Source organism: Echinops telfairi, unplaced genomic scaffold, assembly GCF_000313985.2.
Source record: "Echinops telfairi isolate 266 unplaced genomic scaffold, ASM31398v2 ScPeMD7_6273;HRSCAF=7185, whole genome shotgun sequence".
Taxonomy (NCBI): domain Eukaryota; kingdom Metazoa; phylum Chordata; class Mammalia; order Afrosoricida; family Tenrecidae; genus Echinops; species Echinops telfairi.
Window position 1 is genome coordinate 1964590 of NW_022110173.1, and position 24866 is coordinate 1989455.

Genomic DNA, 24866 nt, shown 5'->3' on the forward strand with positions numbered 1-24866 from the left:
AGATAAACTCTTCAGGAACAGTAATGGGAGTAACGATATGAGGGTAGGGGGAAGGTGGGAGGAGAAGGAGAAGGTTTGATTGCAATATCGATGTATAACCCCATCCCCAGAGGGATGAACAACAGAAACGTGGGTGAAGATATGAAAATAATAATAATTTATAATTTATCAAGGGGTCACGAGGGTGGGAGGGTGGGTAAAAAGAGGAACTGATACCAAGGGCTTAAGTAGAAAGAAAATGTTTTAAAAATGATGATGACAACATATGTACAAATGTGCTTAATACAATTGATGTATGGGTTATTATAACTGTAAGAGCCTCCAATAAAATGATTTATATATGTATATATAAAGAAAAGGTGTGTTTTCCCATGAACTTTTAGAAGTTCATACCTATCATTATATGTCTGTTAGTAATTTTTAAACTTTAGTAAAGAATTACCTGTGGTGCTCCTTGAAAATGTAGATTCCTGGGCCTATGTTGATTTATCAGGTCTTGGATTGGGGCTAAGGTTGCTTAATTTTAAAGTGCTTCATGTGATTCTGCTGGTAGTCTATGAATTATACTTTGAGAAATCATGGTGTATTGATTCTTTTTGAAACTGAACCATTCTCCTGCATGAAAATAGCAAATCCTAAAATTGTCTTTCAAAAAGACCTGCATAAGCTAAAAGAATTAATATCCTTTATCTTTCTAAGAAACACACACACACACACACACACACACACACACACCCACCCCAGACGTGTGGCAGAAACACTGCTTGTGTAGCATCCATTTGGGCCCTCCAGTGTTGCCTTGAGAGCCTTGGGGTCAACAGGGAACCTGTGCAAGTAAGCTGTTAGCTCATGCTGCTGGTGTGCTGCGAATAATAAAGTTCTTCGTCCGGTCTTCTATTTCTCTGCAGTACTTAGGAACAAGTATTAACTTGTAAGTAGGGTAAAATAAAATCCTAGACCCTTCTTGACAATTTATACCTTGACCTCATAGTAATGTACTCTGACAATAACCCATAGAGGGACTCTTATTTATATTATTTTATTTTTAAAAGGAAATAAGTATATTGCAACTCATCAAACTGATTTCACAACCTCCTAATGGGTCATGACCCACATTTTTAAAAAAAACGACACAAACAAACATCGATTAGTGGACATAGGCAAGAGGTTAGACAGTTGCTATAATTCAGATGGGGTTTAATGGCCTACACCAAGGTAATTGTGGGAATGGAGGAAGAAGTTGACGTGAGAGCTGCTGAAGCTAAGTGGATGTACAGTTTAATAATTGATGACATGTACAGGATGAGGGAGCTGTAGGTCTCTGGCTTGAGCAGCTGGAGCCCTATATTCACGGTGGCAGGAGTACACCACCATGTTCTTTCCTGTTTCCTGTTGCTGGAACAGACGTGGAAGCGTGATGAGTGAGTGCAGGTGACATGTGTAAGTGGAGAGAACTAGGCACTGGAATGGTTCTGGTGGTCAAAAGGGAAGATGAAGGCTGGAGGTAGAAATTTGACATCATCATATAGATGATACTTGAAGCTATGGGAAAAGCAGCCATAGCTTTTCAAGTATAATATTGTAGTCCCAAGTACTTTGGACATATTATCAGGAGAGAGCAGTCCCCGGAGAAGTACTTCATGCTTGGTAAAGTGCAGGGGCAGTGAGAAAGAGGGAGCCCCTTGAGGAGATGGATTGACACAGTGGGTGCATAGAGGGACTCAAAAATAACAGTTCTGAAAGTGGCACAGGAGTGGCTGGTGGTTTGTTTTGTTCACTTAGGATCACTATGAGGCAGAATCGACTGGACGGTATCTAACAGCAACAACAATAATATTTAGGATGAAAATAATATGGAAGTGGTTATATAATTCTTAGGATGACAAACATTTAAGGGAAGAATGTACAAAGGGGTAGAACTAGAAGGCAGGAGAGTGTGATAGAACAGAAACCAAGGGAAGAAGTGTTTCAAGAAGTAGGGAGTGCTTGAAGTGGGAGACTATATTTATATACAGAAGGGACAAAGTTAACAGGTAGGAAAATGTATAATTAAGATTTCTTTCTTAGAAAGTGTAGCTAATCTAGTAATATAAACCTAAACTTCAGTGCCCATTTTAGGCATTTGAGGGAATGGGAAGTTATTCACCTGTGCAAGGGATTAGCCTTAACTCCCTTCCATCAGAAAACAAGAATGGGTGGTGATTTAAATAAATTTGTGGCAGGAGGAAATTGAGGTAGTTTTTGCCTTACTCTATTTCTCTGTGATATAGGAGGTGGATGAGATAATTTACTGAAAGTGACAAGCATAAGAGGAAGGTGTAAAATGACTGTAACAAATCCTGGGTAGGGAGCTAACAAATACTGGATAGAGAACTAACTTTTAGAACCTGGGAGACAGAATTCAAGGTTCACCTGAAGTTGGAAATCAAACCTATGAAGTGCTTCATGGTTTTGTTGAGCAGCAGCCAATCAGTGAAGGTGTTACTTTGGGAGTAATCAAGGGCAAGGGAGTTTGGAATGTGTGAAAATTTCAAATGTTTGTGGTATAATTGATAGACACTTTTTAGAATATAATATACATTATTTAGTATATAATATACACTATTCGCTTTTTAGTAAAGTTTATAGTTTGGTGAGTTTTGAGACATGTATCTACCATCTCCCCAATCAATGTAATGAATATGTTTATTACCCCCCAACACCCACCCCAATAGTTTCCTCCTTTTCTTTCATGATCCATGCCTCCTTCCCATCTGTCCCCGGTAACCACTGACAGTTTCTAGATTTTGTATAAATGGGATTATACTGCTTAAGGAGGCTTCAAATAGCTCATGGAAGAGAATTCCATTACCTTTTAATACTGTTTTTTCATGAACTTGTTGAAACCTCCTAATTGTGTTTTTTGGTAAAAAAAATTTTTTTTTGTCAAATTGTTTTTTAAGTCCAAGAATTATTACTACATACTATTGACACACAACCACAAAATAATAATTACTGTGCTTTCCATGACAGAGGGCTTCAGTCTGAGCTTGTGGATTTCCTTTCCCTGTTTTTTAAGTGAATGTAGTTCTAATAATGAGGAGGACTCCATATGCAAATGACATTTTGGATCTGAAGGTGACTTGAGCATGGGTGATCTTGCTAATGCTGAGCACTGCTATGAGCCAAATGTGAACTTAGCCTGTCCAGTGTGATTAAGTTAACGTGATTTCATGAAAATGAGTTCTGCACAAGAGCACTCTTGGAATGTTTTATGTGGTTCTTAAAAAGTTTGTTTTAAATTACTACTCTTTATTTTGTCAGTTTTACTTATTTTGTCCTTTTACCATCTCAAAAAAAAGGGTTTCTTCTACTTATAGACAGAAAAAGGTTATTTACATTTTACCACTTGGAAAACCCAAGTTTATACCCTCAAGTTTAGATTTAGACTGCTAGATTAGCAGGATACACTGCTTTAAAAAGAAAAGATGCAGATAGTATGTGCTATACAAAAAACCTTAAAGACTCTGGAGTCAGGCCACCCTAATTCTGAATTTGTAACTGAATTTATTAATTTGTAACTTAATAACTAGATATATCACTGAATCTCTATATAGTTCAATTTCTTCATCTGTAAAATAGAGATGGTGCCACTATGCTGTAGGAGGATTGTAAATAATAAATCTTTCAGGACTCATAGCACAATGGCTGGCATATAATTAGCACTCTCTGAATAGTAGCTTTTGCTATCATTCAAAGGATTTTAGGTAATGATGGATACATTATTTTAAACAACATTCAGTTTACGTTATAAAACAATTTTGCATTCTTTGAATTTTGAAATAGAATTAAACTTAACGTGTGCAGTGTTACTTACACTCAAGATTATTCATTAAAATAAATTTTTGCTTCATGAACCAGGTTTGTCTCCAAAAGGAACTTTCTACCATTGCTGTTAGGTGCCATTGAGTATGTTCTGACCCATAGCAACTACCACGGAATAAAACACTGCCCTGTCCTGCACCATCCTCGCAGTTCTTATGTTTGAGCCCCTTGTGTCAATCCATCTTGTCGAGGGCTCCCTCTTTTTACTGCCCCTCAACTTCACCACGCATGTGCCCTTCCCCAAGGACCGATCTCTCCTGATAACATGTCCAAAGTACATGAACAAAGCCTTGCCATCCTTGCCTCTAAGGAGCATTCTGGCTGTTCTGGAACACTGTCAGATACCGAAAGGCCAATGAACATCACTAGCTAGTGCTAAAGGATGAATCTGTCAGGTCAGAAAGCACTCACAATATGACTGAGGAAGAGCTGTGTTCTCAAAGTAGAGTCAGTCATGATAACGTGAATGGAGTAAAGCCTTGCGACCTTCATTTGCTGATGGGGCACGACCCCCAAATGAGAAGACACAGCTGGAAAAATCTACTAATAATTGGACTTTGGATTAGACAAAATATATGAATCTAGGAGAGTTAGAAGCCATAAAAAATGAACTAGAATGCATAAAGATCAATTCTAAGCAGTAGTGAGCTGAAATGGACTGGTATTGGCCATTTTGAATCAGAAAATCACGGCTTGCTTTGCTAGGAATGACAGTCATAGAAGAGTGGCATAGCATCATCAAAAAGGACATTTCAAGATCTCTTTTGAAGTACAGTGGTGTCTGTGATAGGATTACTGTATATGTTCAAGTATAACCGACCCGAATATCAGCTGAGGCACCTAATTTTACCACAAAAACTTCATAAAAAAATGTGCTGAAAAACTTGGCTTATGCACGAGTATGTATGGTATATCTATAGTAACATTACTGGCAGTAGCTCAGTGATTCGATTTGGCATGGATTGGCGTTTTCTCAGATAGGAGAGAATTGGAATCTTTCTGGGAGCAGAAAATCTCATCTTTCTCCCGTGTGGCTGCTGGTGGTTTCACACCACTGGCCCAGGCATAACCTGCTACACCACCAGCGCTCATTGCAAATGACATTGAGGAGCCTTGCTATTAGGGCATGTCTTTTTTGTTTGTTACTCTTCTTCCAATTGTTTAGGTAATTTATGGTCCTTTACTGCCTGCATTTGAATTTTTGAGTCACTTTGTTGATTTATTTGTTGAAGCGTCGAGAGATCTTCATTGGGATTGTTGTAAGTGGTTGGAAGAGGGGAGAACTTTCACAGTACTGGTCTTCTTGTCCATGAATATGGATTTTGCTCCAGGACTCTTTCATGTGTTTCAGTTACATTTTGTAGTTCTTTCCCCCCCCACAATGATCGCATGTTTTTGTTACATTTATACCAAAGCGTTTAAATGGTTTTGTGGCCAGTATGAATTATTTTAATTGAAACTTTAAATTGCTATTAGTAACATACAGGAAAGGATTAATATTTATATATTTATCTTGTTTCAGATCAACTTGTTGAGTTCTGATTTTAGCTTGTGTAACAGGACTGTTGATCATAGGTTTTCCAGTGGGAAAATCATATATGCATGAAGATCGAGTTTTCTGTCTTCCTCATCTATTTTTATGCCTCTTGTTTTTCTCTTCTAGTTGCATAGTATATGTTTTTGGGATTCACTTTTGAGGCTAAAATATTTTCTAAATAGTCTTTTCTACACATAAATTGTGCTGTAATTAAATTGTGAGTGCAGGAATACATAGATGTTAGAAGGGGGAGATCATTTTCAAGTGGGGTTAATGAAAAGTTTCTATTGAGGATTTAATGTGTGATCTTTTCATTACAGATATGGCGTAAGATATTTCTTCAAGATTGGACAGCTGAGGACCTGTTATTTTTGATTAGCCTTAAGCTGACTTATAGCCATAGAGAAACTTCACGGAGTCCGATTTTGTTTGTCTGCTTTTACACCTTTCCTGGCACCGAAGCTCACCGTGCAACCATGTATGGAAGTGCTCGCTCAGTTGGGAAGGTGGAGCCAAGCAACCAGAGCCCTGGGCGTTCACCGAGGCTGCCACGATCCCCTCGCTTGGGTCATCGTCGAACCAATAGTACAGGGGGTAGTTCTGGAGGCAGTGTTGGAGGTGGCAGTGGGAAAACCCTTTCAATGGAGAACATCCAGTCCTTAAATGCTGCCTATGCCACATCTGGTCCTATGTATCTAAGTGATCATGAAAATGTGGGTTCAGAACCCCCTAAAAGCACCATGACACTCGGCCGTTCGGGAGGACGTCTGCCTTACGGTGTCAGGATGACAGCTATGGGCAGTAGCCCCAATATAGCTAGCAGTGGGGTTGCTAGTGACGCCATAGCATTTGGAGAGCATCACCTCCCTCCTGTGAGTATGGCATCTACTGTCCCTCACTCTCTTCGTCAGGCAAGAGACAACACAATCATGGATCTGCAGACACAGCTGAAAGAAGTATTAAGGGAAAATGATCTCTTGCGGAAGGATGTAGAGGTAAAGGAGAGCAAATTGAGCTCATCAATGAATAGCATCAAGACCTTCTGGAGCCCAGAGCTGAAGAAAGAACGAGCTCTGAGAAAAGACGAAGCTTCCAAAATCACCGTTTGGAAGGAACAGTATAGAGCTGTGCAAGATGAAAACCAGGTTAGTTATATATATGTCACCCTGTATTGGCTGGATTCAGATATCTGAATGATGTGAGTCATTGCTGTTTTTTTCCTTCTTCCTTCGGATTTTCCTTTCTTAGATCATTATTTAACATTTTCTTATTATATCTTTTCTGTCCTCTTTTTCTCAGCATATTACAGATTTGGTGCCCTATTTTCTTCTCCCTGTTTGCTTTGTCAGCTTGTTCTCCATTCCAGCTCTTTCCTGTCTGGCTTTCAGCCCATTTTAATGTCTTTCAGTTCTTGTGAGAATATAATCCCCCCCACAGTAGCATCGATTACCAAAATTACTGAGGCATGTGGTGTAGTATTTAAAGTTTTCCATAATAAATACCAATAGTCAATTACAACAAAAAACTACCAAAAGACAAATCACTGTTTTTTCTTTGCAGAAAGAAAATTAATCTTAGAAAGTTATATATTGATGATGTATATATTTATTAATTACCAGCAAATGAGTAGCAGTGTTTTCTATGGACATTTATTAAGGTATGATGATATCATGAAGGACACTTATGTAGCTGTTTTCTTTGGATTCTTTAATTTTTTATATTTAGGGTGCTGGAAAGGCAACTTGATATGGTTGGTTCTAGAATGTAATGGAATTAATAAATTATTATAAACTAATGCTATCGTATTATGTATGTGCAACATTTGTTTTTTTGTCTGCACTTTTCCAGCTTACAGTTGCTGTTCAGTAATAGGTGAGTCACATTCCGTGACCTATGTTATGACTAAAGATTTGATTAATCCAAGTTTCAGTAGTTAAAATCGGAAACACGAGACATGTTAACACCGTATGAGCTTGAGTTATTTGCTCATTTAAGAAAACTCTTGAACGCTCCGGAGCGGTTCTCATCTGTCTTCTAGGACGTCTGTGAGTGAGAATCGACTTGATGGCAGTGTTTTACCTTTCAGGAAGAGATTGCCAGTATGTTTTCCTTTTTAAGGTAATTTGGTATATGTTGAATCAGCCTCCAGTGAGTTGGCTGGTGATGCTGGAAATATGCCCATTATTAAGATGTTATTATCAGATGACTCAGAAATGTCCGTTTTAATGAGGGGTGAAATTGTTGTACTTCTTTATTTTGAAATAATTGAAGCAACTATTTATACCTGTAGTTAAAAAGGACTGTGTGTGTGTGTGTGTGTGTGTATGTGTGTGTAGTCAGGGACAATTTCTAATTATGCAGCTGCATTCAAGAGCAAAATATTTGAATATTCTGAAAAGACAATAGCAAATACTCAGCAATTTGTCCAATGGAAGTGAAACAGTCCAGAGGATGATGATGCCAAAAAACCCATATGTGCTGAAGAAGAGCAAACATTGCCTTATCTAGATTCCACCCCTTGCCCTAATTAAACACCAATTCTGGCAGGAGTTTTTTCTTCCTGCACCCACTATAATTACAACACAATCCTAAAATTGTATAACTTTGGTCCAAAAAAAAAACGAAGGGTGCAATTTTAAAGTAAAGTGAACACTGGAATGAGCCACAGAGACAGAGAATGCTAATTAATAGATTATAGTCAGCCAACAGTGTGCCCTAATTAAACTCTGCATTCATTATACCCTCCACAGCCCTCAGAGGTCGGACGTCTTCTACTTTATAAAGAAGATTGGTTTAATGGGGTTTACAGTAATTAAGCAAATTTTCCATTTCAGTTTGAAACGAGGGATTTAGGCTCATTCTAAATGTTTAATGTGATTGGGCCACAGAGATCTTGGACTAGACGCCTATCAAATGTAAAAATACATTCGCTTAGCATTGCCTGATGTGTGTGCTTTATTACTAAGTCTTTCTAGATGATTGTTTCTGAAATACCCAGCTGCTTTTATGCTTCACGCTACTATTGTTCCTGGACTTTCAGATACTGGTGGTTGGAGAGATTGAACAAGGAATATTTTACCAGGGAAGGCTTTTTCTTCTTTTTAAATAGAGGGAAAGGAAATTTTAGTGTATGCTTGCTTGATGAAGAAGAAAAATTTAGCTTTCAGCTTGGTTGGGTTTTTAAGATCGAGACTTTTTTTTGTTGTTGTATTTTTGTACTTGAAATTCTCTTAATTTCTAAAGAAATAAAAATCAGAACACAAAATTCAAAATCTTAAATAATATGGACTCAGGAACAGTAGTCACAAGTCAAAACTTTAAATTCACTTGCCAGCCTTAACTTTAAACATGATGTATTCTGCTCACACCAAATTCCAATGAAGGTTTGAAAATATTATTAAAATTAAACTTCCCACTCAGTTCAACATACAGAGTTATTAAAAGGTATAACCAAGAAAGAAGCATGTCAAAACTTGTCCCTTGCTGTTTACAATAACATTTTAAAATGTAAATAGCCCCCTTACCTGAAAAGGGGGGCAGTAGGTCAAATAAGTGTGGGAACCTGGATTCTAGATATTGATTCGTGGAGAGATTCATTTCCTAACATTTGATGGGAGAGCAGTTTTACCAAGGACTCCTTCACCATGATTAGAAACGACCGCTGGGAGGCTCACATGCTTTTTGCTACCTCTAAGGTCTTTGAACTGTTGACAGTGTCTGGCATGATTTGGCTTACTGTGGTACTTTGCAGAAAGCCTTTAGACACATCCCGATACCTTGCATTTCTCCCCTCCCTCCTCTCCTTCCTCTTTGCTTTCTCTCTTTATGACAGCTTTACTGAGCTATAATTCAGTTCATCCTTAGAAGTATATAATTTTTTTCTTTCTTAATCTAAGTCAAGAAGAATTTTCAGGAAGTAGTAAGAAGTTGCCTTGGGAAGTTCTTACGGAATGACTGACCTACTAGAAAATATTATTTAAAATATTTTACTTGACTGTATTTATTAAAACAGTGGGTGGAAGGCAGGCAGGCAAGAAAAGCAAATGAGTATGTAGAAGGCCTAGTTCAGTTTGAGCACTAGGAATTGAGAGAAAGGTGTATATCCAAGAGAGATTTTCTGAGAAATATTTGGATATAAATATTTGGATATAAAGACAAGAAATAAGATGAAGACCAATTCTGATATTGAGATGGGGAAATGGTTTTACCATTGATTGAAAAGGGAGAGAGAAGCTGATGGTGCCTGGCTATCAAAAAGTATAGCGTCTGGGGTCTTAAAGGCTTGAAGGTAATCAAGCGGCCATCAAGCTCAAAAGCAACAAAGCCCACATGGAAGAAGCACACCAGCCTATGCAAACACGAGGTGTTGAAGGGATCAGGTATAAGGCATCATCAGAACAAAAAATTCCTACCATAGTGAATGATGGGGGGGAGTGCGGAGTGGAGACCCAAAGCCCATTAGTAGGCCACTGGAGATCCCCTTGCAGAGGGGTCTCAGGGAGGAGACGAGCCAGTCAGGGTGCAATGTAGCAACGATGAAAAATACAACTTTCCTCTAGTTCCTAAATGCTTCCTCCCCGCCCCCACTATAATGATCCGAATTCTACCTTGCAAGTCTGGCTAGACCAGAGGTTGTACACTGGTACAGATAGGAACTGGAAATCCAGGGAATCCAGGGCGGATGATCCCTACAGGACCAGTGGTGTGAGTGGCGATACTGGGAGGGTAGAGGGAGAGTGGGTAGGAAAGAGGGAACCGATTACAAGGAACTATATGTGACCTCCTCCCTGGGGGAGGGACAACAGAAAAGTGGGTGAAGGGAGACGTTGGACAGGGCAAGATATGACAAAATATTAATTTATAAATTATCAAGGGTTCATGAGGGAGTGGGGAGCGGGGAGGGAGGGGAAAAATGAGGACCTAATGCCGGGGGCTTAAGTGGAGAGGAAATGTTTTGAGAATGATGAGGGCAATGAATGTACAAATGTGCTTTACACAATTGATGTGTGTATGGATTGTGATAAGAGTTGTATGAGCCCCTAATAAAATGATTTAAAAAAAAAGAAAATGGAGAGATTAGAAGGTGACAATAAGTTTAGCATAAGAAATGGCTTATTAATTACTTGAATGGAAGTGTTTCATAAGCATATGGAAGTGGATTAATGACTGTGTGACCTTAGGTACACAGGTAGATGTTATAGAACGTGTACTTCTTAATGTTCAGGAACTTACTGTTCTGATTAATTCTGTGTCACAAGCTGCGTGTCTGCTTGTGGCAGTAAGGAATGAAGAGGAAAAAGCTGCGATTAGATGATACATGTTTTGTATGCATTTTCTCACCAACTCTTGTGCTTTTGTTCTCGCTCTTTGTTATGGTGGGCGATTCTTTTAGTTCCCGAAGGTCACTATGACATTCAAAAAGCAATAACTGTTTATATTTCTGTGATAAGCCAGCTTTTGCTAGCAATCGATTGCCATGGAGCCGGTCCTGACGTGTCCTTGTAGGACCCAGGTGGTCTCCCCGCTGCAGTCGTTGTGGAAGCGGACTGCCACCTCTTTCTCCAGTGGAGAACTGGTAGGTTTGAACCATTGCTCTTTCTGTTAGCAGCTGAGCACTTCACCACTGTGTCACCAGGGCTCTTCTGCTAATAGAAAAGTGACTTACTTTATCTTAACAAAAGCTCACTGGAGACCGGGTACCTCTGCAGGATGAATCAGCCACTGAGCAAATTTGTCAACAAAGAGAAATAGCCCAGAAAATGTGCTTTCACTGAGCAAATGATTTGACTTCATTTTGAAAATGTTCTGTTCTTCTTTTATGGCCAAGATTAGAAATAATTCTGTGAATTGTATTTTTCTCATTTTCTCTGCTGCCTTATGCGTTCTAAAAAATATTCAATTTTTCTTTCTGGAGTTGCATAATTAGTCCTTATCATGTATCTACTTCTTTTATCTCCCAAGCTGTAATACTTGTTGAAATCCTTCTCTTATAATTTTTCTGGATGAACCTCAGGTACCTCAGTAATATCCTTTAGCAATTTTCAAACTTTCTGTCCTCAGACCAGTTAGTAAGGTCTTTGAACAACTTTTCTTTATGCAAGCTGTAGTTACCATATTAGATATTAAAAGAGAAATCTAAAATTAATTTACATAAAAATAATATTCCATTAATGTTAACATAAACAGCTTTGTGAGTATCTCCAGTGTCTGTCTGGCTTAATAGAATAGCAAATCCACTTTCAGCGAGTTGATTCTGACTCATTTAAAACAATAACAACAACAACAACAACAACAAAATAACTCGCTGCCATCAAGTCGATTCTGTTTCATAGTAACCCTTGAGGGCAAAATAGAATTGGCCCTTTGGGTTCTGAGAGTGAATAGCCTCATCTTTCTCCCACGGAAAGATTACTGACTTTGAATCCCCAACCTTGCAGTTAGTAGATCAATGAGTAGCCTTCCATGTTTGCAGGGCTCCTTAGGCCCTATATAAGGTTTCCAATACCATAACTCTTCACAGAAGCAAACAGACTGCCTCATCTTTCTCCTGTGGAACAGCTGGTAGGTATGAACTGCCAGTCTTGTGCTTAATGGCCTATGCCTAACCCATAGTGATCTTATAGGATAAACTTGACACTACTCCTTAGGATTTTGTACACCGGTATTCTTTATGGCAAAACTGGGTTTGAACCATTGACCTTATTGTTCCATCTCCCAATGCTTGACCCACTGTGCCCCCAGTGCTCCTGCCAGTATTCTGTTTTTGGGGTTCAGCTTTATTACCACTTTTGTGTTGCTGGTTTTCAGGGAACAGATAGTATTTTCCTTCTCTGGCTGGTTTCCACCTGCCTCAGATGTCCTTTTCTGCATATCCACTGCCCCTTTTCTGTTGACTCGGGTTCTGACTCACAGTCACTACATTCTGTAAAAATTATATTGTGAGTAGTGCCAATGATTAAACATTGTAATTTTTTGACCAAGAATGTCTTGAATGTGAGATTCTGTATAACCACTGTTAGTAGAATTCTACGAGAGAGAGAGAGAGAGTCTTGAGTATTGGCAGGCAGTACATAGCAAGTCATTTTCTTTTTTTTCTTTCTTTTTTTAATCGCTTTATTAGGGGCTCATACAACTCTTATCACAATCCATACATACATCAATTGTGTAAAGCACATTTGTACATTCATTGCCCTCATCATTCTCAAAACATTTCCTCTCCACTTAAGTCCCCAGCATTAGGTCCTCATTTTTCCCTCCCTCCCTGTTCCCCCCTCCCTCATGAGCCCTTGATAATTTATAAATTATTATTTTGTCATAACTTGCCCTGTCCTACATCTCCCTTCACCCACTTTTCGGTTCTCCGCCCGTCAGGGAGGAGCTCACTTGTAATTGGTTCCCGCTTTCCAACCCACTTTCCCTCTACCCTCCCAGTATCACCACTCACACCACTGGTCCTGAAGGGATCATCCGCCTTGGATTCCCTGTGCTTCCACTTCCCATCTGTACCAGTGTACATCCTCTGGTCTAGCCAGGCTCAGCAAGTCATTTTCATGGAAAACTTTATATAACTTTTTATTACCCAGTTTGTGTTTGGAATGAAGTCAGTGGCAGTGGGTTTGGTTTCTGTATCATGTTCTTTCCCTGTACTATGAAGCTTTAAAAAAAATCATTTTATTGGGCGCTCTTACAGCTCTTATGACCATCCATCCATCCATCCATCCATCCATCCATCCATCCATCCATCCATCGTGTCAAGCACATCTGTACATATGTGGCCATCATCATTTTCAAAACAATTTCTTTCTACTTGAGCCCTTGATATCAGCTCCTCATTTTTTCCCTCCCTCCTGCTACCCTTCCTCCTCATGAACCCTTGATACTTTATAAATTATTATTGTTTTCATATCTTACACCGACTGCTGTATCTCCTCACCCACTTTTCTTTGGTTTGTCACCCTGGGGAGGGTGTTATACGTCGATCATTGTGACTGGTTTCCCCTTTCTACCCCCACTTACCCCCTACCCTTGTGGTATTGCTACTCTCATTGGTCCTGAGGGGATTATCTGTCCTAGATTCACTCTGTTGTGACCTCTTATCTGTACCAGTGTACATGCTCTGGTCTAGCCAGATTTGTCAGGTAGAGTTGGGATCATGATATTGGGTGGGGTGTGGGTGGAAGCATTAAAGAATTAGAGGAAAGTTGCATGTTTCACTGGTGTTTCACTGCACCCTGGCAGACTCTTCCCTTCCTTGTGATCCATCTATGAGGGATGTCCAGTTGTCTACAGATGGGCTTTGGGTTTCTACTCAGCCCTCCCCCTGATTCACATCAATATGATTTTTTGTTCTTGGGGTCTGTTGATGCCTGATAACTGATCCCATTGACACCTCATGATTACACAGGCTGGTGTGCTTCTTCCATGTGGGCTTTGTTGCTTTTCAGCTAGATGCCCGCTTGTTTATCTTCAAGCCTTTAAGACCCCAGACGTTATATCTTTTGATAGTCGGGCACCATCAGCTTTCTTCACCACGTGAAGCTTTCATATAGCTGAGTGTTAAGTGCCTTCACGCAGCTCAAGTTGTATTGTGTTCAGACTATTATGCATGTTCCACCTGGATTTTTTTTGTGGGTGTGCAATTTCAGGCTAATTTATTTAATCATTATATTGGGAGCTCTAACAGCTCTTATCACAATCCATACATACATCTATTGTGTAAAGCACATTTGTACATATGTTTCCATCATCATTTTAAAACATTTGCTTTCTCCTTGAGCCCTTGGTGTCAGCTCAATTTTTTTACCTTGATTTTTTTTTTAAAGGTTTTTCTCCATAGTGGAAAAAAAAAAGTTGTATTTTTATTTTCTGCTTCATCTAGCATAGAATACGGATTCCCTCGGTAGTTCAGGAATTTGCTGCTTACTGAAAGATTGAACATTCAAGTCCACTCAGGTGCCTTGAAAGGAAGACCTTGTGATCTACTTCTGAAAGATAAGCCAGTGCAAACTCCGTGGAGCAGCGTTCCGCCCTGACAGCTATAGGCTGCCAGCAGTCAGGACCAACTTATTGGCAGCCAGTGGTTTAAGCAGAGATATGATGAAGCTTCAGGAACAGTATTTTGTGGACTGTCACCATTCCATTACATAATGTATTTTACCTTCAAGCAGGGCCAGTTAACCTCCATGGTTTCTTCAAGCTGTAGGGTTTTATGATGAGGAAGGAGCCTTTATCCTAACTGGAGAAGATATTTCTTAAGGTTAAGTTTCTTTGCTCTTTTTAATTGAGCTTTTGTTCCATCTTCTGTGAAAGCTCAGTAGAGATAAGCATGTGTAATTCAAGTACTTTCAAAGTAAAAAATAGAAGTAAAGGTATTTACTACTTGGTGTATCTGTTGGTAAGGAGTTTGGATAGATATTGCTATTTATTATTCCTTTGTACATTAGCGTAATTTCTGTTGGTTGTTTGGGTGGTACAAGCCATTAATTACTTGACTACTAACCAAAAGATTTGTGGCTCAAACCCATCCAGAGGTGTTTCAGAAGACTGGCGTGTAACTGATCTGCGTACAAACGATCGCAGCCTTGTAAACCGTGGAGCAGTTCTGCTTTGCACCCATGAGTTGGAGGGGATTCAGCAGCAACCAGCAACAGCATCATATTTGTTGTTGGCCCAAGATATGGTATTAAAATGAAAACAAAGTTGCCACGGTTAGTCATTCATGCACACTATGCCAAAAAGCATTTTAACACCATTGGGTTTTATTAACCTGGACTTCCTACATCATATATGCTACTTCAAAGAAATATGCTTCTAGGAAAAATGAAAACTTATGTAAGGTTTAAAGTTTATTGAGAAATTGGGAAACTACTGTATATACTTGTGTATAAGCTGAGTTTTTCAGCACCTTTAAAAAAAATTTCTTTAAATAAAATTTGGAATAATTTTATTGGGGGCTCATGTAATTGTTAACCACAATCCATACATACATTCATTGTGTGAAGCACATTTGTACATTTGTTGCCATCCTCATTCGCAAAACATTTCCTTTCTACTTGAGCCCTTGGTATTCGCTCCTCATTTTTCCCCTCCCACTCTGTCCCCCTCCTTCATGAACCCTTGATAATTTATAAATTATTATTTTGTCATGTTTTACAGTGTCCGACATCTCCCTTCACCCACTTTTCTGTTGTCCGTCCCCCAGGGAGGAGGTTATATGTAGATCCTTGTGATCGATTCCCCCTTTCCACCCCACCCTCCCGGTATTGTCACTCTCACCACTGGTCCTGAAGGGATCCTCTGTCCTGGATTCCCTGTGTTTCCAGTTCCAATTTGTACCAGTGTACAGCCTCTGGTCTAGCTGAATTTGTAAGGTAGAATTGGGATCATGATAGTGGCGGGGAGGAAGCATTTAAGAACTCAGGGAAAGTTGTATGTTTCATTGTTGCTACACTGCACCCTGACTGGCTCGTCTCCTCCCTGTGACCCTTCTGTAAGGGGATGTCCAGTTATCTACAGATGGGCTTTGGGTCCCCACTCCGCACTCCCCCTCATTTACAATGATAAAATTTTTTGTTCTTTGATGCCTGATACCTCATCCCTTTGACACCTCATGATAACACAGGCTGGTGTCTGCACATTTTAAATGCAATTTTTGTGGTAAAATTAGGTGCCTCGACTGATATTCGGGTCGGCTTATACTTGAGTATAAACAGCATATTAAGAAAAAACATTTGCTTTTCTCATAGATTTGTTAACCTGGATAATTAGTATCTTATTCTTGCCATGCGGCTCTGCTTCATGGGTATTGGGAACGTAGAATAGGTGTCAAATATTAGGAGAGAAGCATCCTGACAGTGCTGCTTTCACGAGTGCTTCCATCCTTTCTTGTTCTATCCTTTATGGGGGTACATTTCTTAATTCACAGTGGTATGATGTACATGGCATTTTCATGAGACGGAGCAGGTAAAAGAACATCTACTTCAATCGTAGCAGATAGATTTCTGGCTTTTTTTTGGTATTTCTGATGATAGGTACTTACTCTCAAGGTACAGTGGCACAGCATTTTGAAACCACCAGTCATTCCTTGGGAGAAAGACAAGGTTTTCTATTCCCCTGAAGAGTTTCTTTGAGTCCCCCAAAGCCGCAGGGTTAGTTCTGCCCTGTCACAGTGAGTCTGGCTCGACTCTCCCGGTAGCACTGAGTGGATTTGAGAGTGACTGGGGACAGAGAATATGTCTGGCATTTAGGGTGCAAAGGGTCAAGGATTGTTAGCTACTCCATAATGCTTAGGATAGCCCTGCACAGTGAAATATTCTCCTTTATCCCATATGAATTTTAGGTGTTTTGTGAGACACTGTGTTAGTCCGGGTAGGCTGGAGAAACAAATTTATGGACATTCATATGTGTATAAGAAAAGAGCTTTATAGAAAAAAAGCAAACAACAAAAAAAGCAATTGTATATTGAGAAACATCTCAGCCCAGTCCAGATCAAGTCCATAAGTCCAAGTCAAATATTAGCCCATAAGCCCAATACTTGTTCATAAATTCCTCTTTAGATTCACATAGCACATGCAGCGACGCCAAATGCAGAAGGAAAGATCACAGGTCATTGGGTGGAAAGTCTTGTGGATCCAGTGGTGGTGGAAGCATCTCAGTGCTGGTGTGGGTCTCCACGTGGCTCCTCCAGCCCCAGGGCTCTGGCTCCATCAGCATACCACATTTGGATTTTCAGCAGAAAGATGAAGCAGAGAGTGTGGATCTGCCCTCCAGTGAGCTATTTTTATCTCTGTCAGGTCTCCAAATGAGGTCATAAAGTTGCAACCTAATTGACAGAGTAGACTCCACCTTTTGCAAGCTGACATATGTAACTGCCACACATAAGTGAAAAACTTGCTTTTCATGATCTGGGCCTAGATTTTAACTTCATAAATGTGTACTTTTTTTTTAAATAGACCATTTTATTGGGGACTCTTGTAGTTCTTATAACAATTCATACACCAGTTGTATCAGGCATATTTGTACATATGTTGCCACCATTATTTTCTAAACATTACTTTCTATTGAGTCCTTGGTATTAGCTCCCCCACCTTGTGACCCCTTGATAAATTATAAATTATTATTATTTTCATATCTTACACCAACCGCTATCTGCCTTCCCTCATGGTTTCTGTTTGTCCCCCTGGTTGTGTGTGTGTGTGTGTGTGTGTGTGTGTGTTTGGTTGTGTGTTGATCATTGCGATCAGTTCCCCCTTCCTCCTCTCCACTCCTCACCTTCCACTCCTGGTATCGCTACTTGCATTTCTGTTCCTGGATTATGTGTGTCACAGGCCCTTCTCCCTTATCTGTACCTACGTACACAAACTTTTAAAGCCTTTTAAAAATTATTTTGCTGAGTTTTTTTAGCAGTAGAACTACTGTGTAATATGGAAGATTGTACTTGGTTTGGTTTGGAACTTTACCTAGACTTTTTTTCAATATGGAAAATCACTTGAACGTAACATCACATTGAATTGGTAATATAGCCACTTACTCCGCCTGCATTTACAGGTCTGTATGTTTCTTGGTATAGCTGTGCACCAGCATTTACTTATTGATAATGTTATTAGTTATAAACAATTTCTTCAGTATAGTAAAAGATATGTTACACACTTTATTCACATTTTTATGTGGTATAAAAAGCGGGGAGGGTGTTGAAGAACTTGGGAATCATGGTGTGACGGCGAGGACACTTTAATTTCAAATCTGGATACCTGTATCTTATTTGATCTCGCCTCTGCCAGCCATAACTAGGTGTGTGTGAAAAAGGCTTTGAAGCCACATCTGACTTCCTCTGGCTACACAAGGGAGAAGGAGCATTTAACTCCACACACTTGCCATAAGGCAGGGGCCAGGCATCCCCTCATCTTCCTTTCTTCCTTACCTGTTCTGACACCCACGACAATCGACTTTTCTTCTTGACTTGACAAGCCATTGCCATGGCTACACAGAGTTCACAGACAGTACTCAAAATTATGGGGGATTATTAGGGATGTTAACAGGTCACCAATGTCAGGATCAGTAAACAGTAAGAACACACGTTGGTCCATAACACATCGCTTGTCAGTGAGCAGTTGTCTTTGGTCCTCTGTGTTTCTGTCACATGGTCCTTTGGCCTCTGCCTCTGTAGGCCCGGAAGTCTGCCCACTGCTCTGCCTCACAGTCTCCTAGTCTCTGCATGGCTCCTTTGCTCTGTATCAGGGTCACCTTGCCTCCGCCTCTGGTCTCAGTGTGGCATGGCCTCTGCTGCCTCCACCATTTCATGCAGAGATTTCCCATGTGCTCCACTGGTGGTTCCTCTTCCTTGATTGTCCCAGGAATTCTTGTTGCTTCTGAGAGCTTTCTTAAACCCAGGGGATTGACAACTAAACTGACCAATCCGCTCTATTAGTGTTTCACACACCTTATTTGCATCTCATCATTTGGTGGTTAGAAACATGGATAGAAGAGCTATAGTCGGGGGAGGAGGAGGGGCATTGGTATTAGGGAGCAATCAGTAGAGCTGATTAAGATATATATACCGTATACAACTCTTTAGAAGTGGTTTGACTATGGAAATGTGAATATTATATCAAGAGAACTACTTGATATAAACTACTGGGGAAAAAAAAGAAAAGAAACCAAATGACTTATGGTTAATTACCATAGGTGAAGGAGGAAGAGTTTTTGCTTAGGGAGCATTGCTTAGGAGTTCATTTTAATGGTAGTGGAACAACATTATCAATAAGGTTTCACAACACAAAGTATAATCAATGGCACTGAATCAAACATATAGAAGTTGTTGAATTGGTGAGTGTTTTGTTGTGTATATTTTTTGCCATAATTGAAAAAAAATGACTTGAATAGCAATGAGTGCGAGGGGTGAATGTTCTGAAATTGATTGTGATAAAGATTGTACAAATCTTTGGTATGGTTCAGCTATTGAATTGTATGCTATGTGGATGAAGTCCAATAAAACTGTTAAAAAAAAAAGCTATAGTAAGAAATTTTACTCCATCACTGCCTTGAATGATAGGCATATTTTAAGTTTTCTTATTGGTTAAACTTAGAGATTTGGCTCAAGTGGCCCCTAGAGATTCTACTTGCTTCTAAAATTATTTGATTTTGCTTATGTCATTTATCCTAATGGAATTCTCCTAGAGCCTTTTCATCTTGATTGTTGTGCCCAAATACTGATTCATATAATCAAACTAAGTACTTCTGGGAATGAGAGTTAAATGACTATTGAAATTCTTTTCAAGAAAGGCAGCATAAATTCAGCGCCTATGTATAGATGAACTTTCAAGTGAGTTTTATGAATTATCAAATGGAAATAACACTCATGGTTATTGTGATAGTTAAATAAATTAAATTGTATGTATATATATATAAATTATGGAAAAGACTACCAAATATAATGTCTTGAATTAATGTTGTTACTTTCTAATTCAGTCTTAGCTGAATTAGAATTAAAAGTCAGAGGTTTCGCAAATACAAATAATATGCTGATAACACTTCTGAAATATTATGAAAATGAGCCTTTTATTAAATGTACCTTATAATCTGCAACCAGAGAACAACTAGTAGCATGAGATGTGTAAAGAGTTTCTGGAAAGTGGGTCACAAATAGGCGTTATTCACTACTAGTTTAGCCTTAGTATTCCTGAAGGAGTTACCAGGAACTTTGAGTAATTAGCTCTCAGTACTTTCAGTTACAGTCATTTCCATTATTTAAAATTTTTTATTTCCACAATGACTCATCCATGAATTATAGAGTGCATTCTCAAAGGAATGTAATACAGCTGGAAGTATGTTTTTTTAAACTGCCCTATTTTCTTTCTGTGGTCAGGGGGATCCTGGCTGGTTACATAGGTCCAGAACTCTTCACAAATAATTTCAGGTATGTGCTTTTGTCTGAGGAAAACCTCTACAAGGCAGTAGAGGTGTTTAAAGAATGAGCAGCGTAAGATGCTTACATTCATTTATTCCATTTACTTTAAATGATTAATTTATATACTCTGCTTTTGGTGTTCTTTTTCCCTTTTTCATTAGCTGATATCATATCTAGTAAGCATATGTCACTGACCAGGTGTGTTTTCCCATCATATAATTCCTGTTATTCTTTTGGTGTTTGCCAATGTAGCACATGAAATCGGCAATGGGAATTCAGACAACTACATAGACAGGAATTGGTGAGTTTTTGTGACTGGGGAGGAGCTACACCCAGAGGAGGGTGAGAATGATTGCACAATGCAGAGAATGTACCGTAGATACTCGAGTACAAGCCGACCCGAATATCAGCTGAGGCACCTAATTTTACCACAAAAACTGCATTAGAAATGTTCTGAAAAACTCAGCTTATACACAAGCATACACGGTAATCTGTGTCACTGAGTGATAATATGGATGTTGAATCGGTGTATGTTGTGTATATTCTCAACAACTGAAAACATGGAATTAAGACAACACGTAGCACTGCATGTGATGTTCCCTTCATCTGATGGATTTCAAAAATTTCTTTGAAAAATTGAGAAGACAAGGGAATTTTTCTATCACATTTTTGAAGCTCCATGTAGATCACCTGCTTTTGTGCCCTTAAAATGCTCTGGACGTTTCATGAAAGTGATGTCTAACAGTGAGACTGTTGGTGGCTACATCTATAATAGGGCACTGAATATAGAGACAGCAAAAGTGCTAATAATAACTCCCATTTATAGAGCATTTACAAATACCACACTAGAGACTTTCATGTACATTCTTGCTAATCCTCAGAACAGCCCTGGTGGTAAGTGGTATGCCCTCATTTATGAAGGGAGGAAACCAAAGAGCAAGAGAGTCACCTGTTCAGGGGTTACATCTGACAGGTGACAGATCCAGAATATGAATTTAGGACTGTTTGGATTACATCACGAGATGCCATGGCATTATCAACTAAAAACAACTCGGAGATGTAGGTACTGCGTTTTAAAGATTTATTGAGAATTTAACATGTATTCGGTTAATTATTAAATAGAAAAGACAGCATTACGCTCCCTTTGTGTTTCACTTGGAGGCGATATAAGGATGGTGGCCTCATGGGATCCAGAGTCCTCAGGGAAGAAGGAAGCAATGAGTTAAGATTTATCCGTCAAACTGTCCTCACTGCCATTGAGTCGGTGCCGACTCAGCAACCCTGTGGGACAGGGCAGAACTGCCTGCCGCTGCGAGTTTCCAAGACTGTAATTCTGTACGGGGTAGAAAGTCCTCTATTTCTTCCAAGGAGCAGCTGGTGGTTTCAAACCTTGGACCTTGCAAATCACAGCTCAGTGCTTAACCACTGTACCACCAGAACTCCTATAATTAAGAGAAATGTCAGGGGGAAGAGTTGTGGGTGATCATTTGAGCGGTTAGTAAAGGGGTAAATTAATCACTCTATCAGTGGGTGTAAATGACGTGGGTATTTTTGATTAGACAGAAAACTTTAGGCTCATCAATCTAGACTTGGATTTTACACACAAGATAAAATAACAAACCAACAAACAACACTGGCAGCGACAATGAAAATATAGGAAGCTTGCATGGGATTGCCCTGGGTGGTGCAAACACTTAAGCATTTGACAACTAGTTAAAAGACTGGCAGTTTGAACCCATTTAGAGGTGCCTTGAAAGACAGGCCTAGGGATCGCCTTCTGATAGGTCAAGCATTGAAAATTCTATAGAGCAGAAACTCTATTCTGCACACAGAGGGTTGTCATGAATTGGAATCTCGATGGCACCTAACAGCAACAGCCTGGGTTTATCAAAGACAATAAAACAAGATAATGACCATTTACTATTGCTATCATTTCACAAAGGAAGGATAGTGTAACACCAAAGAATTTGGCGTTGCATAATCTTAGACTGAATGATCTTCTGAAGAAAACATAGAAGTATAGTCTTTAACTTTGTAGGGACAGTTTTATTGGTAGAGATCCAGTCACAGACTTTTGTCTAAGAAGTATCAGGATACTGAGCAGCACCACTGCCCTCACTGCCATCGAGTTGATGCCGAGGAGACTAGGCAAGGCTGTAGGCCAAATCCAGCGGACAGGAGTGCACCGCCTGTGTGTTTAGGATGCCTGTTAGATTTGTAAGTGGTTGGGGTGGGGGTATCAAAAGAAGAATAATGCTTGTGACATGCAATTATGTGAAGTTAAAATTTCAGTGTACACAAAGTTTTATTGACCATAGCCTTGCTTAATAAAAGAAAAAAGCTTATTAACTCCTAACTGGATCTACAACTGCTTTCACAGAGACCATATGTCCTGCTAAACCTGAAATATTTACTATCTGGACTGTTGTAAAGTTTGCCAACACTTGGTTTAGAAAAAAATATGTAGCAACAGCTAACACTCGTGTTTTTGTTTTTTAACTTGATGAAGAATCAGGCCCTGTTTTAGGTGCTCTCTCTGTAGTTGTAGTAATGGTAAGAATGTGATGAGGTTTATATTACTGTTTTCTTACTGGTGAGGAAACCAAGGCTCAGAAAGATTAGGTCACTTGTCCAAGAGCATGCCATGGACCCGGGGACTGAGGCGGGATTCAGGCCCTGAGAGCCTCGCCAGTCACCAGCCTGTGCGCGCTCCCCTTGTTAGCTGCTGTGGAGTTGGTTCCCAACGCACTGCAAACCCAGGCCCAGCAGTGGACACTGGGTACATCCCTCACATTTGTAACCTTTCCTGAAAGTAGAGGATATAATTAATATTGTGCTAGGAATGCTCAAAACCTCAGCATTGAGTAATTGAAAAAGAAAACCTAACACCAAACCCATGACCACTGAGCCGATCCCAACTCCTGGGGACCAACTAAGGTCACTAGTAATAGATTGTATCTTAAAACTGCTTCCTTACATTCTAGTGACTGTCTAAAATGATGAGTTAACTAAATAAAGGGCTGGGACTACACTTTTCTGAAATAGACCTCAAGTCTTGAGATTTAAACTAACATCCAGGTAATTTTGTGATCTGACTTCAGAAACCTGTTATACCTGAAGCTGGTTTTATTTGGCATAAGGTTAGAGAGATGTTAGTACTCTTAAGATTCCTGTTTCAAATCTACTTACCTACCCCATATTTCACCTTATTAAAGGCAAAACCCCACAGCTGGCACCAGGATGGTTTTTATTGGGGGGGGGGCAAGGGTAAGGGGAGGTGTTAGCGGTTGATTTTGAAATTGCTCACTTTCACTTTTGCATTTGTGATACTGCTTTGTTTTGTTCATTTTGAAAATTTCAGTACATGTTCATGGACTAGAAATATAGTGCTGAGGTACCTTGCAGTGCTTTTCATCATAGAAGAGGTTAAAGTTGTGCAAATGTTGATTTGTTTCCGTGTGTGTGTGTGTGTGTGTGTGTGTGTGTGTGTGTGTCTCTCACAGGGTGTTAGAGGTGTTTTGTTTGTTGTTCTGTTGCTTTTCCTAACTGAGATTAAGTGACTGTTGGTAGAATTACAGTGCTGGCTGCTTTTCTTTTTCATTCCATTTGTAATTGACACTCATTACTTTGAAAACTGTTGCTTAGTATGAGGATTATCTGGAATTAAAACCTAAAACTTGAATGTGTTCAGGTTGAGATGACATGTTATAGTCCTTGATAGCTACTGTCATCTCTTTTTCTTGTGACAGATGGCATTCCCTCCTGGTTGTAACTCAGTGCTGCGTTTTCCCCTCCAAGAATGAATACCATGTGTTCCCCGTTTTGGCTGTGGCTGTATTTTGCCCATTCACTGGCTTCTGAGGAACTTGAAATTGGCTGTACTTGCTGCTGGCACTTTTGGCAGGAAGTAGATACAACTGTGACTCTCTTTACCAAATGTTCATTTATTAGAAAAATTATAGCTTCCTTGGATTAAACCTTATTTCTTTGTTACATCAAGAGGAAAGCTGAATTTTATTAACTTTTTAAAATATGCTTTTCACTTGATGATATATAGTAATTTTTTTGGTGGCATATTTATTTCAGAATGTTTTAAATCTGACTTATTTTTTAAAATGTTTTATTAGGGTCGCATACAGCTCTTATCACAATCCATATATACATCAGTTGTGTAAAGCACATTTGTATATTCATTGCCCTCATCATTCTCAAAGCATTTGCTCTCCACTTAAGTGCCTGGTATCAGCTCTTCATTTTTTCCCCTGCCTCCCTGCCCCCCTCTCCCTCATAATTTAGAAATTATTATTATTTTGTCATATCTTGCCCTGTCCGACATTTCCCTTCACCCACTTTTCTGTTGTCCGTCCCCCAGGGAGGAGGTCACATGTAGATCCTTATAATCAGTTCCTCTTTTCCAACTCATCCACCCTCTACCCTCCCAGTATCGCCACTCATCTGCCCTGGCTTCCCTGTGTTTCCAGTTCCTATATGTACCAGTGTACATCCTCTGGTCTAGCCAGACTTGCAAGGTAGAATTGGGATCATGATAGTGGGGGGGGG

At 39.5% G+C, this 24866-nt stretch overlaps 1 protein-coding gene across 9 annotated transcripts in view; it reads left to right on the forward strand.

The window, feature by feature from the left end:
• The first annotated feature begins 5725 nt into the window (after positions 1 to 5725).
• Positions 5726 to 24866, forward strand: part of ERC1 (ELKS/RAB6-interacting/CAST family member 1) — a 482416-nt gene continuing 463275 nt past the window's right edge. For all 9 annotated transcript variants that reach the window (XM_045295888.1, XM_045295890.1, XM_004710293.2 and 6 more), the window contains exon 1: positions 5726 to 6546. In XM_045295888.1, the coding sequence (XP_045151823.1) occupies positions 5878 to 6546 (669 nt within the window). In that variant the 5' untranslated portion in view covers positions 5726 to 5877. The remainder of the gene's footprint in view (positions 6547 to 24866) is intronic.